The sequence below is a fragment of the Podarcis cretensis genome (assembly GCF_951804945.1).
Source record: "Podarcis cretensis genome assembly, chromosome: Z".
NCBI lineage: Eukaryota > Metazoa > Chordata > Lepidosauria > Squamata > Lacertidae > Podarcis > Podarcis cretensis.
Genome location: NC_137184.1, coordinates 2,877,906 through 2,892,630, shown reverse-complemented (window position 1 = coordinate 2,892,630; position 14,725 = coordinate 2,877,906). Strand labels below are relative to the sequence as shown.

At 44.3% G+C, this 14,725-nt stretch overlaps 1 protein-coding gene across 21 annotated transcripts in view; it reads right to left on the bottom strand.

Annotated features, from left to right (window-relative positions):
* The window catches only part of DNM1 (dynamin 1), a 132,691-nt gene that overhangs the window by 88,920 nt on the left and 29,046 nt on the right, over nt 1-14,725 (bottom strand). For all 21 annotated transcript variants that reach the window (XR_013834842.1, XR_013834843.1, XR_013834844.1 and 18 more), the window contains exons 2-3: nt 2,102-2,175; nt 822-971 (exon numbers count right to left, since the gene is read on the bottom strand). Coding sequence is in view for 17 of the 21 variants with exons in the window: in XM_079962035.1 (XP_079818161.1) it covers nt 822-971; nt 2,102-2,175 (224 nt within the window). In the remaining 4 variants the exon portion in view is untranslated. The remainder of the gene's footprint in view (nt 1-821; nt 972-2,101; nt 2,176-14,725) is intronic.

Below are 14,725 nucleotides of genomic sequence, written 5' to 3'. Positions count from 1 at the left end.
TCAGCCACCCACAGCCAGCATGGCCTTAGTGCAGGGGTCAGTGAACTTTTTCAGCAGGGGGCCAGTCCATTGTCCCTCAGACCTTGTGGGGGGCCGGACTATATTTGTTTTTTTTTGGGGGGGGGGGTTATGCAAGAACACCATGAGCCCCGGTGGCTGCTTACCTGTGTCATGCGAGCAGCAGGGGCTGGTGGCGGCAGCGGAGGGACGATGGGCCGGCTCCAGAGAGGGGCTGCTTAAAATCACGGCTGCTCGCTGGCACCAGCAAAGCCCAGCCCCTTTCCTCCTCTAGGCAGGGTGGGGAGAAGCCAGGAGGAGGGAGGGAGTGTGAGGGAGAGGAAAAGAATGTGCACGCTGGCAATCCACGTGATTCCCAGAGCATCCGTGGGCCGGTTCCAGAAGGCAATTGGGCCTGATCCGGCCCGTGGCCCTTAGTTTGCCTACACATGCCTTAGTGGGTGGGGCTAATGAGAACTGTAGTCTAAGCATCTAGAGGGCCACCAGGCTGGGGAAGGTTAATTAAGTGTCTTTAATCAGCCCTATTCATATTATTATATGCCTTCATCGTGGTATTACCTCACCCCAATCATCTTCTTTTATTATGTTGTGAACCACCCCTTGTTCTTTGGATGAAGGGTGATATACAAATTTAGTATATTATTATTATATCATCATCATCCAAACTGAAATGTTCTGGACATTTTACCCTGGAGGAGTTTCACATACAGGAGTTCCACATAATCCCAAGCCTTGGTGGCATCACACAAGATGGAGTCTGAGGCTTCCACCACCCCCACACTTGGCACAAAGAGGGGACTTACCATGGGGAGAGTAGACTCGCAGATTGATTGGGACAGGAGAGATGCCCTTGTTTGAGCCAGTTATCCTGTCAGTCTCAGCCTCGATCTCCTGACGTATCTCATCAAAGTCAGTGAACTTCTTTCCTTTGCAGTGTAGGAACTCGCCATATTCTAAGGAAGGGGTGGTAGGAGGAAAGGTCAGGTTTGCATTTCTGGTACAGAAAGTATTGGTTTAAAGTGCATGGATCTTTCCTGTTCTAATTAATTCAAGAAATTTCTGGAAACTTCTCTGTGTGATACATGCTGGAAGTTTCTAGCTGACAAGTAAGACCATTTATCATCTTGGTCACCTCCATGCACATGGTTCCACCTTGTCAAGCTCCTTCGTAAATTGTGGAGCCCAAACTGGACGCTGGACTCCAGCAGTCCAAGGCAGAATAGAATGGTGCTATTACTTTCCATGATTTGGACACTTGATGCAGCCAAGAATAGCATTAGCTTTTTTTTGCTGCTGCATCACAATGTTGACTCATGTTAAGCTTGTGGTCTACTAAGACCTCCTAGATCCTTTTCATAAGTACTTCTGGCAAGCCAGGTGTCCTCCATCTTATATTTGTGCATCTTATTATTCCTGCCTAAGTGCAGTACAAGGGTGAGACGCATTTCTATTTCAATTATTGTCATTATTATGAAAGATGCATCTTATAAATAGGGATATGCAATTCAATGCAAATCTTAATCTTCCTTTATTATCTTTTTTGTGATGCATTCCTTTTCCCCCCTGAAATTACGTCTTGCATATATGAACACTGTGCATGGGAACAACAACAGAAAATAAGTGTTGAGTTTTCCCTATCAGTATGAAGAACAGAAAGAATTATGTGGAACTTTATAATAATAGTAATAATATTTTTTTATTTATATTCTGCCCTTCCCAGTTCAGAAAACCGGGCTCAGGGCAGCTAACAACAAATTTAAAACACTTAACTGATGCAACAAAAAACAGCATAAAATACAGTCTAAAACATGAATAACAATAAATTCAGAATTCAAAAATCTATTTAGGGGGGAAATCCATCGAATAAACATTAGATGATCACCAGGGCTAGCTGGCTAAACTAGTCCTATTTGGGCCAGCGAGGAGACCAGGGGAGAATTAACTGTGGGATCTCACTGAGCGGGAACTTTGGGAGACAACTTTGCATTTACACCACGCTGAGATTTTCTACAAGTAGCATATAAATTTTTCGAAACCAAAATAGAATACTGAAACAAAAGAGGAGAGAGAGGGGCTGGTGTACCTGTGGGGGAGTTGACCAGTTGCAGGACCAAGGGACGCCTGGTGACAATGCCAGATCCACGGGGCAAGAAGTCCCTGAAAAGCAAAAGGAGAAGAGTTCTGATGAAGGGCAGCTTCCCAAAAACAGACTGCATCATTGGATCACTGCAGTCCAGTGGCGTAATGTGGGGGGGGGGGCGCAGCGCTACAGGACAGGGATGGATGCCCTGGGCACAAAATTGTTAGCAGTACAAAATTTCAACTCCCAGTGCTGCCTCAATACAGCTGCACACTTCCGTCACTGGGCTCCATTAAAAACAGCTTCTCCATGCTAACCAGGAAGTGACCTCTCCAGACAACGGAGTGACTCTTCTTTTATTATCTCTGTGGCTAGGATCTCCTGGGTGATGCGGACGCCATTAGGTAATTGAATGTGCATGCATACTCCATCCATTTCCCTCCATCACACACACCCTCCACGTGGTCCCGGGCAGTGGCAACCTATGTTATGCCACTGCTGCAGTCTCTGGGTTCTGCATAACCAAACAAGTGGAACATGCTTCCCCTTCCCCTTTTCTTTGGCATGATGCATGCTTTATTCAAAGATCACAACATTACTGCATCAGCCTTAATAGAGGGAGGACAACTTTGCGGGGTTCGACTCGGATTTGAATAGAGAAATGCATGTCCAGCTGTTACGTTTTAAATGTAGTCACCCACATGGCATCAAAACAAACTTGGAAAATCTTTTACGTTTCAGTTTAAGCTTGCATCCACAGGGCATGGCTTCAATCTCAAGAGTTAAGATAATGTCTCCATAGTGGCTCCTGCGACTGAGGTGGAAGAGGCTCTCCTATTGTTAATAAAGGATATAAACTGAGACCCTACCGAGTCAAACCTGTCTTTCTTTGTTATTCCTCTTATCCACCTCCGATGGTGAGCCAAGCACTCTGGAAGTGTTCCCTAAGTTCCACACGGATTGGGTCCATCCAAAACCCTGTGGTGGGAGGGGGAGCCCCCCCCCAAGTGGAAACAACTACCGTATTTTTTGCACCATAACACTCACTTTTTTCCTCCTAGAAAGTATGGGGAAATGTCTGTGCGTGTTATGGAGGGAATGCCTACGGGTGGCATGCCTACGGATTTTCCTCCTCTAAAAACTACGTGCGTGTTATGGTCGGGTGCGTGTTATAGATCGAAAAATACGGTATTTGCCTCACGGCTGTCATAAGAAGGAAGACCAACTCTTTATGCTTGAGATTTTGATTTATATAATTTTCCATTGACAGCAGGGCTAACATGGGATCAGGTACAAGATGTTGCCCTGTAATGGCAGATGACAGTGTAAAATACAGTAATACTTCAGTCCAGAGACACAACAGCAAAGACACACAAATCCCTTAATTACTGGTTTCGGTGTGATACAGTAGAGACAGTGTGGTACAGTGGCTAGAGCATTGGCGTGGGAGACCAGGGTTCAAACCCCACTTGGCCTTGAAGCACACTGGGTGTAACCTTGGCCCAGTCACTGCCTTCTCTTACCCTAACTTGCCTTGCAGGGTTGTTGTAGAGATTAAATGAGATGGAGGAGGAGCATGATAAAATGCAATAAATAAAAAAATAGGATTATTATTTCTATCTATTAAATACTTAACAGTGAAATAGAGCTTTTGCACTATTTTATTTTTTTTTAATGGGAAGAAATCAGAAATTGCCACTGCAAACACACACTTAAAAGTAAAGGGGCCCCTGACCCTTAGGTCCAGTCGTGGCTGACTCTGGGGTTGCGGTGCTCATCTCGCTTTATTGGCCAAGGGAGCCAGCGTACAGCTTCTGGGTCATGTGGCCAGCATGACTAAGCCGCTTCTGGCAAACCAGAACAGTGCACAGAAACGCCGTTTACCTTCCCGCCGGAGCGGTACCTATTTATCTACTTGCACTATGAGGTGCTTCTGAACTGCTAGGTGGGCAGGAGCAGGGACCGAGCAACGGGAGCTCACCCCATCGCAGGGATTCAAACCACCGACCTTCTGATCAGCAAGTCCTAGGGTCTGTGGTTTAACCCACAGCGCCACCCACGTCCCCCAAACACACACTTATCTGGCAACAACTCCCACTAAACTCAATGGGACTTACTTTGAGAAGAAAATGCAGGAGATTTCAGCCTAAAGCTTGCCCTGGGGTAATTCTGAGATTATTAATAACAAATACTCCACCCACATTCATCAGCCCATACCCATCAGAAATAAATTAGGATGAAGCTGCAAGGAATAAGCTTTTAATGAACAGAGTATCTTTGCTAAACAGGACTTACTGAACATAACCTAGGAGGGTCTGTGCAGGGAAGACATGGCCAGATAACATAGCAATTCAATAGTTAAGTGTTCACAGGGAATCTCTGGTTTAATGCTGCTTTTAGCTAATTGTGGGAAAGCCATGGCCGCAGCTCTGAAGGCCCCCAGGGTGAGAGCAACCAAACTGCCACTTAAGTTGGTTCCATGAATCAATGAGATCCTGTCAGCTGAGTTCTAGCACACTGCTGAAACCCACAGAGGGCAAACAATCCCTCTGCAACAAAATCTGTTGCAGCCAAGCATTTGCTTCTCATTCGGATTCCTCCTCACTGCTCAGAAAGAGGCTTGCACTTTCAAATCGAGAGCAGCAGGGAACATGGTGGCAAAAACAATGCAGCAAATGTGGCAAAATGTGCACCGGGAATTTTAAGGGAAGGAAGTTCATCAAATTTTCCTTAGGATTGCTGATTTAGCAGCCACAACCCACAACTATCCCCCTCCCCGAGTAATTCTAAAATGACTCTGCAGTGCACACACCACAAAGCGAGTTGTGCTGCCCTCTCTCTGACACTCGCAAGTCCCACTAGAGTTGAATCAGCCATCTTTGGCTTCAGCTCTGGATTTCCTCTCATTGCAGAGTTCTGATCACAAAGGATGCTTCCATGTGTGGACAACTTAACACAGCCTTCTCCAACCTGGTGCCCTCTAGATGATTTGGAATACAATTCCCTTTGGCCCGAGCCTGCACTAAAGATGTCCCATAGAGAAGGAGCTGGCCAGAAAGAGGCCACAACAAGACAGAAAATGTATTAAAGGGCAGTGAGAGCCAGTGTGGTGTAGTGGTTAAGAGCGGTAGTCTCATAATCTGGGGAACCGGGTTCGCGTCTCCGCTCCTCCACATGCAGCTGCTGGGTGACCTTGGGCCAGTCACACTTCTTTGAAGTCTCTCAGCCCCACTCACCTCACAGAGTGTTTGTTGTGGGGGAGGAAGGGAAAGGAAAATGTTAGCCGCTTTGAGACTCCTTAAAGGGAGTGAAAGGCGGGATATCAAATCCAAACTCTTCTCTTCTTCAGTGAGTGCAACAAGCCATTTTTACACTATTTCACACCTCCTAGTGGTGCAAGAATAAAACAACTAGCACATTTGCAAAGCTAAGCAGGGTCCAGTGTGGTTTCAAATTGGATGAGCAACTGCATGCTGAGATTCCTGAAGCTAGAGTTCCCTTCCAACTCTACAACAATGAAATCTATGAAATTGTGCAGATAGTCTATCATGTGTTAAAAAGGGTAGATTTTCTGAGCACATGTTTCCCACTCTACTTGCACAAAAATGGGGCAAGTGATTAAACAGCACAAGGCGCACAGGTGTTTTTGCTATTGATGCTGGAGTGGGGAACCTGTGGTCCTGCTGCTGCTGTTGCTGGATGACAAATCACATCTTTCTCCCTGACCACGCTGAAAATTGGGAGTCCAGTAACTTCTGTAGGGCCACAGATGCTCCACTCCTGTCCTACATGGTGCTGTAGCAGAGGCTCAGTGTGTGTGTGTGTGTGTGTGTGTGTGTTTGTGTGTAATGCGTCTACATCTCAACTTTCTCCCCAATTTGGATACCAGGTGGGCCCTCAATCAATCTTTTGAGGAGGCAGGTAAGCTGCACTTAAGCCAATAGAGGTAATTTCAGGCTTGCAAAAATGGAATCACGGGGTGCCAGCTATTTCACTAATCATGCATTTTAAAGGCCCATTTCAAAGTAATGCTTCATGCAGCAAGAACGTTCCAAACATTATGGGAATAAATGCAGCATTTTTATATGCCAGCCATAAAACATTATTTGTATGAATGAATAGTAAGTGCTGGCATTCTGTGAAGATCCCAGTTAGCTTACAAGTTAAAAGAATCAATATTAGTGCATTAGTACCCCCAGAGAGCGCTAAAAAGTTTTGTCTAGCTTGTTGCATCCCATACAGACTGAATAAAAATGGACACCTCTTGCCACAAACATAACGAAATATCATTTGGACAAGAGTTCTACATCCTGTTTATCACAGTGATCAGCCAGGTCAGGTTGCCAGGTCAGGAACCTCCCAGATCCTGAGACTGAGTTGTGGACCCCAGTGACACCCATAAGCATGACGAATAAAGCATCAACCACAGTCACTGAGAGCATGTCATTCAAATAAAAAACACAAAGCCCAATTAATGGGCAAACATGTCCCTGCTTGGAAGTTAAGACAGGAACCTTAGCTAAAGGTTACTGTGATAGGGAGGGGAGGTGGGCTGACCCCACTACCACCACCAGAGTGTCTTAATTTGCAGAGATGGAGGTTAACTGGGAAGGGGAAGGAGGGGAGGAGACAGACCCCATGGAGAGTTCATTCAATAATTTGCAGCCTCCTTCTGCAAGGCTGAAGCTTGTAAGCTCTATGCATAGTAGACATCATGATGATGATCATCATCATCATCATCATTTAAGGGCACTCTTGCTCACTTGGAGATTCAAGCACTCCACCTGCCATCTGGAGTGGGGAAGGCAAACCTAGAGCCCAGGAGTGTCTGCATTTGGCCTGGATGGTGCAACCAAAATTGGGGGTCCCACAGCATGCTGCCTCCAAACGACCGCCAGAGACAGTGAAGGGGAAGCAGGCAGAGCATAAACACCAGGCATGGGCACTTGGTGGGGTTGAAGCCAGTCACCTGAAACTGCTGCTGGCCAGTGTAAGACAATACTGAGCTAGATGGGCCTGGGGTCTGACTGGGACCCAGCTGCACTATCCATTTAACGCAGCGTTACACCACTTTCAACAGTCATGGGCCACATTCATGTCATACCTTTAAAGCACTATGATCCCACTTTAAACAGTCATGGCTACTGTGCCTGCCCCCCCCCCCAAAAAAAAAATTCTGGAAACTGTAATTTGTTGAGGGTGCTGAGATTTGTTAGGACATCCTTATTCCCCTCCCACAGATATAAGTCCCAGAATTGCCCGTGATTGTTAAACCACTCTGGAAAAATTGTATCCTATAATACTGTTTCAAATATATAATACAAGAAGGGAGCTGGACTGAATGACCTCCAAAGACCCCCTCTAGCTTTTAGATTTCATGGACTCCTCCAGATCATCTATTTACTGAGCATACGTCTTGATTGGCTTGCACAATGCTTACTTGGAGGTCAGGGTCATGCATTTAAAGCACACTTATAGTCATAGTCCCCCTCCCCCAATAACCCTGGGAACTGCAGTTCACCCATCACAGACCACGTTCCTAAGACACTTTTGTGGGAGCCAAGTGCTTTAAATATACTTTGAATGTATAGTGTGGATGTGACTTTATTTTCTGGTTTTTAATTGAGTATTCTGTAAATACATGCTGTCAAGCTGCATGCTAGAAGAATTGTAGCACCCTGCTTGTGGTTAACGCTTAGCTGGAATGAAATATTCAACGCAGCAATAGAGAAATTAAAATAATAATTTATTTGTCAGACAAATAAATGAGAGGCACAGTGGTATATGGTTACCAAGCTCTGGCCTGCCCTCCTGCCATTCTGGCCAGTACTTATATTTCCTTAACCCAGCCCCCTTGCTCCTCCTGTGGCTGCCTCTGTCCAATCAGCCTGGTTGAAATTCCTATTGGCTGTTTGCTAGAAACAATCACAAAAGATACACCCATTTCCTTTTGCCCTTTTGTGGGAAACAAAAAGCTATATATTCTTCTATCTATAAATGACAAATAAGTAGTAATATATCTTACATGTGTCTCAACAAGGAACCTTAATTACCAGCTCACCTCTTGCCCTCCTTGCCCTATTGCCCTCCAAAACAAATGGTTAATCTTAAATTTTTATCTTAAACAGATGTCAAGGATCTTGAGTTCACATCATCATTGAAAGATCTCCTTCTTTTGGAGGTCTTTAAACAAAGGCCTGACAACCATATGTGTGCTCTAATGATGTTTCCTGCTTGGCAGGGGGGCTGGGCTGATGGCCCCTGTGATCTCTTTCAACTATATGAAATAAGAATCTAGCATAAGGATTTAACATTTCTTAGTTTCTAAATCCTTTGCATAATTACATTTAAGCCAATATATTTAATACATAACATAAATAACCTTTTAAAAGGAAAAGAAATCTTAAAAGGATCTCCGTTTAAGAAAGAAACAACTTTAGAAAAGACTTCCCAAAATACTCTATTCCTTTCTGCCAGCCAGATGCTCTTGGCCTTTTAACCTTAGGAAAATATGGCTCAAGTTTAATGGGAGGCACATGGTTTTATTTTACTATTTACCCACTCTTAATTTAACCACTCTTACAGCTTAATTGTACTTTGCAACATGCAAGGTCAGTGTCCTCGCTCTCAGCCTGTAATTCCCTTTTTACGACTTTGGGAATTGTTTTCTGCTATAAATCAGGGGGCCCCCTTGTCCAGGAGAATAAACATTGCCAAGGTTCTTAGGCAGCTAGTCTTCTGTCTGGCATAAACATTTGAAAATCTTTAAGCTCTTTTTAAGATACAGGCCCTGATCAAAACTATAAGCTTTGATAAAAATGCAGGCTTATGATTAGATGCCTCAGAATCAAGACAGACAAGAGAAATTACCGTATTTTTTGCTCTATAAGACTCACTTTTTCCCTCCTAAAAAGTAAGGGGAAATGTGTGTGCGTCTTATGGAGCGAATGCAGGCTGCGCAGCTATCACAGAAGCCAGAACAGCAAGAGGGATTGCTGCTTTCGCTGCGCAGTGATCCCTCTTGCTGTTCTGGCTTCTGAGATTCAGAATAGTTTTTTTCTTGTTTTCCTCCTCCAAAAACTAGGTGCGTCTTGTGGTCTAGTGCGTCTTATAGAACGAAAAATACTGTCTTTATTAATGCATCACATACTTAAATTGTGGAACTCCCTCCCACAGGAGGCCGTGATGGCCACCAACTTGGATGGCTTTAAAAGGGGACTGGACAAATTTGTGGAGAAGGCTATCAATGGCCGCTAGCCATGATGCTACACTCTGCTTCCATAGTCAGAGGCAGCAATGCTTCTGAATACCAGTTGCTGGAGACCAGAGGAGAGGAGACAGCTCTTGTGCTTGGGTGCTGCTTGCCATGTTCCCACACATATCTGGTTTGCCGCTATGGTAACAGGATGCTGGATTGATGGGCCATTGGCTTCATCCAGCAGGCTCTTCTTAGGTTCTTATTTGCTTGCAGAAAGCTTATGTGGAGGTTTGTTGAGCTTTCGTTCTGAATTGTTTGCAGGGTGTTTACATGTCTTCAGGTTAAAAATTAGGTCATCCCACACTTTTCAATGCAGTTTTCCATCACTTTCCTAACCCCAAATGTAAAGGGTTTTGTTTTTATATCAGTCAATTTGTTGTGCCAAGATGACAGATTGCTTTAATATCATGGGTAGGCAAACTAAGGCACGGGGGCCAGATCTGGCCCAATTGCCTTCTCAATCCGGCCTGCAGACGGTCGGGGAATCAGCGTGTTTTTACATGCGTAGAATGTGTCCTTTTATTTAAAATGCATCTCTGGGTTATTTGTGGGGCCTGCCTGGTGTTTTTACATGACTACAATATGAGCTTTTATTTAAAATGCACCTCTGAGTTATTTGTGGGGCATAGGAATTCGTTCATTCCCCCCCCCAAAAAAAATATATAATCTGGCCCCCCACAAGGTCTGAGGGACAGTGGACTGGCCCCCTGCTGAAAAAGTTTGCTGACCTCTATTTAATACACTTTAATCATAAAAACAAAAAATTCTGGTAAATGCTTGAATCCCTCCTACAAAATACTGACAATCTAGACATCCCCTATGACACTCCCTCCCCCACTACACACCCACAAACTTATATTTATCATAAAGCTCCTATTTGTTCATTATCTGAGATAAAGGGACCACAGCTTCTTTTGGCATGTAATATGACAACTCTTGACACAACTTGGGAGACAATGGTACTCTTCTATGTATGGGTGTAAAGCACACATAGTACCGCCCTGGCAATGCTGCATTGATAGACTGTGAATACACTCGTTATTTTGAACCACAGTTGTGCAAATGGTGCTTGAAATAAAACCAGACAAAATCTGCTCACACGAGCCAGTTCGGACGTCTGAGAATGGGAAGATACAGAAGGTGCAGCAATTCAGAATTTAAGCTCTCCAGACAGAAGTTGTGAGTGGGCTCAATGATGACATAAAACTGTGAAAGATGTCAAGATGCAGGACATGGGATAGAGGAGCTTGTGGGGAAATCCTGATAATGTCAGTTTTTTTAAAAAAAACAACAACAACTAAGCAAGATTTGTAGCAGGCCAGAGAGAAAGAATGCTGGAAATGGACCGTATAATGCAGCAATCCAAAACAATAAGCATCCATTTTTGTTTCAGATAGAATACCTGGAATGGGAAACTGAACTGCTTATCTCAGGAGTGCAGGCTCACCATTTGTCTGCAGAAGGTACCCAGCAGCAACAACAGCAGCAGTTAAGCAGGGATGAGGAACTTCAATGTACTGTTGGACTTGAGGTCCCATCATCCCTGGCTATTAGTGATGCTGGCTGGGGCTGGGTGGAGTCCAGCAACATCCCTGAGTCAAAGAGCCCTAGGTAACAGGTGGGACTAGCCCTACTATTAGGCAGAGGGAGGCAATTGCCTCAGGTGGCAGATGCTGAGTGGCAGCCCCAGCTTCTTCTCCAAAGTCTCCTGGCTATAACCTTCTGTTGGAGGGCAGCCCCATAGTTACCCTATTGACCTCAGGTGCAGTGGAGGATGAAATTTCTTTGCTAGACTTGAAGGAAGAATCAACTGCCAGACCAACTGACTTTTGTGTATGGAATCAGTCAGTCTGTCAAATTTATTTGTTAGAAAGCACTGGTCATCACAAAAATACAAACGGTAAGTTCCTACATTTCAGCATTGGTGGTCCCCAGTCCAAGGGGGAACCCCTGCACCCAGAATGTACAATAAAATGTTGTCTGACCCAATAAGCTCCTAAAACAGACATGGAGGATTGTAGCCTATGTTAGTCCTACTCAGAGTAGACCCACTGAAATTGATGGACATGACTGAGGCCACTGAAATCAGTAGGTCTGCTCCAAGTATATTTTCGTTAAATACAACCCTAAATCTTTATATGCAGTGTCTTAATCCCAATCTATCCACAGATAACAGATTTTCTCTCTATTGCTCAAAAATGAAAGTCTCGGGGCAATTCCTTTAAGAAACCTTTTCCAGGGAGAATTATGCCAGAAGCAAGACCTTGAATAATGAATGATCCCTGGAGGCAGATTCACAAACGAGGTTTTACAGGTATATTATGGCATCTCTCCTATCCAAAGATGCTTTAGGCATAGTTTGAAATCTCAGAGCTGTAAATGCCTTCCTCAGAACACCAACCAATAATTTTAAAAAATGTGATCTGGGACACTATATAATCACATTTCGCAGAATAATGGTGATAAATTAGGGACGCAGGTGGCGTTGTGGGTTAAAGCCTCAGCGCCTAGGGCTTGCCGATCGAAAGGTCGGCGGTTCGAATCCCTGCGGCGGGGTGCGCTCCCGCTGCTCGGTCCCAGCGCCTGCCAACCTAGCAGTTTGAAAGCACCTCCGGGTGCAAGTAGATAAATAGGGACCGCTTACCAGCGGGAAGGTAAACGGCGTTTCCGTGTGCGGCTCTGGCTCGCCAGAGCAGCGATGTCACGCTGGCCACGTGACCCGGAAGTGTCTCCGGACAGCGCTGGCCCCTGGCCTCTTAAGTGAGATGGGCGCACAACCCCAGAGTCTGTCAAGACTGGCCCGTACGGGCAGGGGTACCTTTACCTTTACCTTTAATGGTGATAAGTGCATAGCTTGGAGATGACATATTGCGAACAAAAGGTCCCCACAAAGGGGCTAAGAGATGTGACAGAATTTTTTGTTTTCTGAGCAGGTTGAGTCATCAAGTGTTTTTTTGCCCCTGCCAGCAAACAATTAACTAACAACCGTGCCTGACTGGCCAGAGTTCCAGGAGAGGCAATTGGAGTGGAGGCAGGAGTGTCTGAGGGGGATTCTGTCAGGAGGCTGAGGAAAGCAGAGAACTCCCAGGAGATGCTCTCAGGTTCTGAACTGCAGAAAAGACACAGTCCCACACGGTGCCTACAGGAAAAAGGGTCCCCAGAGGGGATACTCTGACAGGAAAGGGCAGTAGTGATTCCGAGGCCAGGCAGGATTTGGGGGTCTGTAAGGGAAACAGTCCAGTTAAAATCCTAAGTTGCTGAAGTGTGTGTGGAGAAGTCTGATCTATGGAAGATGTGTAAAAGAAGGTAAACTTAAGCCTGAACAGCATACAGTGGCACCTCGGCTTAAGAACTTAATTTGTTCCGGAGGTCTGTTCTTAACCTGAAACTGCTCTTAACCTGAAGCACCACTTTAGCTAATGAGGCCTCCTGCTGCCGCCAGAGCTCGATTTCTGTTCTCATCCTGAAGCAAAGTTCTTAACCTGAGGTACTATTTCTGGGTTAGCAGAGTCTGTAACCTGAAGCGTCTGTAACCTGAGGTACCACTGTACAGGCTATAACCTGAAACAGTATACAGTACGTTTTAATAAAAAGCAACAGCACTGTTTCTTACATTTCTGTGGAAGAAGAAGAACCAAAACTCCTTGTTTACATCTGTTATAATAAAGTTTGTTTGCAACCTGTTTTCCCAAAAGAAAAACCCACTATCACTCATGATTCATTCTCCATTGGGGGAATTCAACTGAAGGAAAGGGAAACTGAGGGCTGGCGCAGTGGTGCCAGGGAGAGAGAGGGCCGTTGCACCGTTGCAACAGACACCCCTATCTTACACTCCGTAAGGTGCTACCTAAACCCACTCTAAGTCCAGTCTGTGAATAAAGTTTTGAATTAAAATGAATAGCCTTGTCAACATTTTTATTGAGTAATTTAAGCCAAAATCTCTCTCTCTCTGTTTATCAAAGCACTGATCTATTCCTGACTTTACAATATACAGCTTGTTCTTCCACTGTAATATTCTAGTTGCCTGCCCAGGTCTCCGATTTTAGTAACAAGGAAGTAGTGGGTATAAATTTTAGATACCATATCCAACAAACATATAATATTTCATGCGACTTATCTTAGAACCCCTTCTTATGAATGGGTGTAATAAGAGATGGGATCTTGCAAGAATCATTGAGTAAAAAGCTTCTTAAATAGAATACTTGCACCAGTCAATATTTTATTTATACCTTTTGTGGGGGCATTGCATAGTCACTGTATATTATTAGAAAGACTTAAAGATATTTATTCTTTATCAAATACCCACAGACCTTACTCCCTGATCTATTTTGGCATAACTTTTTAATTATCCAGATATGCTAGTTATCTGGATAATTTGACTATGCCCAAGTATTGCCATGTCTTTTCTAAGGCCAGAGTCTCCCTCCTGCAATATTGTAAGGGTGTTATCAAGGTGTTCCAAATGAAGATTGCTTGTGTTGCTGTAGAGACGAAGCAGCTGATACTTTGGGTATTTATTAATTTATTAATGTAATCTTCATAGTGAGGAAAGTAGTAGGCTATTTAGCCCTTCCCCCTCTTCCTTATGAGAAAACACCCTGGAAGGACTCTGGGATGGTATTTGAAATATTTATTGGCTAACAAAGACAAGTTAATGACAGTTAGTGGCCAAGTTTCTTTTCTCAACTTAAAGATGTTCATAAGACAATACTCTCATTTTAATTGCCAGTTGTATCTTCTCTTTTTATCCTTTTTTCATATTTCATTTTCTGTAAGTGAATCTTTCAATGATCACTTTTTTCTTTCTGTTGGCTCTTGTTTTAAAGGGTCTTGGCACTCAACCAGGCACTCTTCTGTTGGCTCTTGTTTTAAAGGGTCTTGGCACTCAACCAGGCACTCTTCTGTTGGCTCTTGTTTTAAAGGGTCTTGGCACTCAACAGATCAAGAGTCTCTTCCCACTGTGTGACTGACACTTGTGCTTTGATAGATATTTGGTCTCCCTCATTACATGCAGTGCAATGGATCAAATACCTAGCTGAGTTTTTCTCCTTCTCTGGACAACCCAACTCTGTCCAGAACTGGAAGGGGAAATCCTTTGTTCCCCCTTTGTGAATATGTTATTATCATTTCTACATTCTGTAATTATGGCTGCAGAACTGTATGTCATAGCTGTCAACTTTTCACTTTTCTTGCGAGGAATCCTATTGGGAATAAGGGAATTTCCCTTTAACAAAGGGAAACGTTGACAGCTATGCTGTATGTGGAGCTGTGGGGTGCTATTTTGTCCTTTGTGTAGGCAGCATAATATATTGGGCCAACCCAGGTAGCAGGGCTTGGCTTGAAAAGTCATTGGGCTGAGGCTGCCAAAC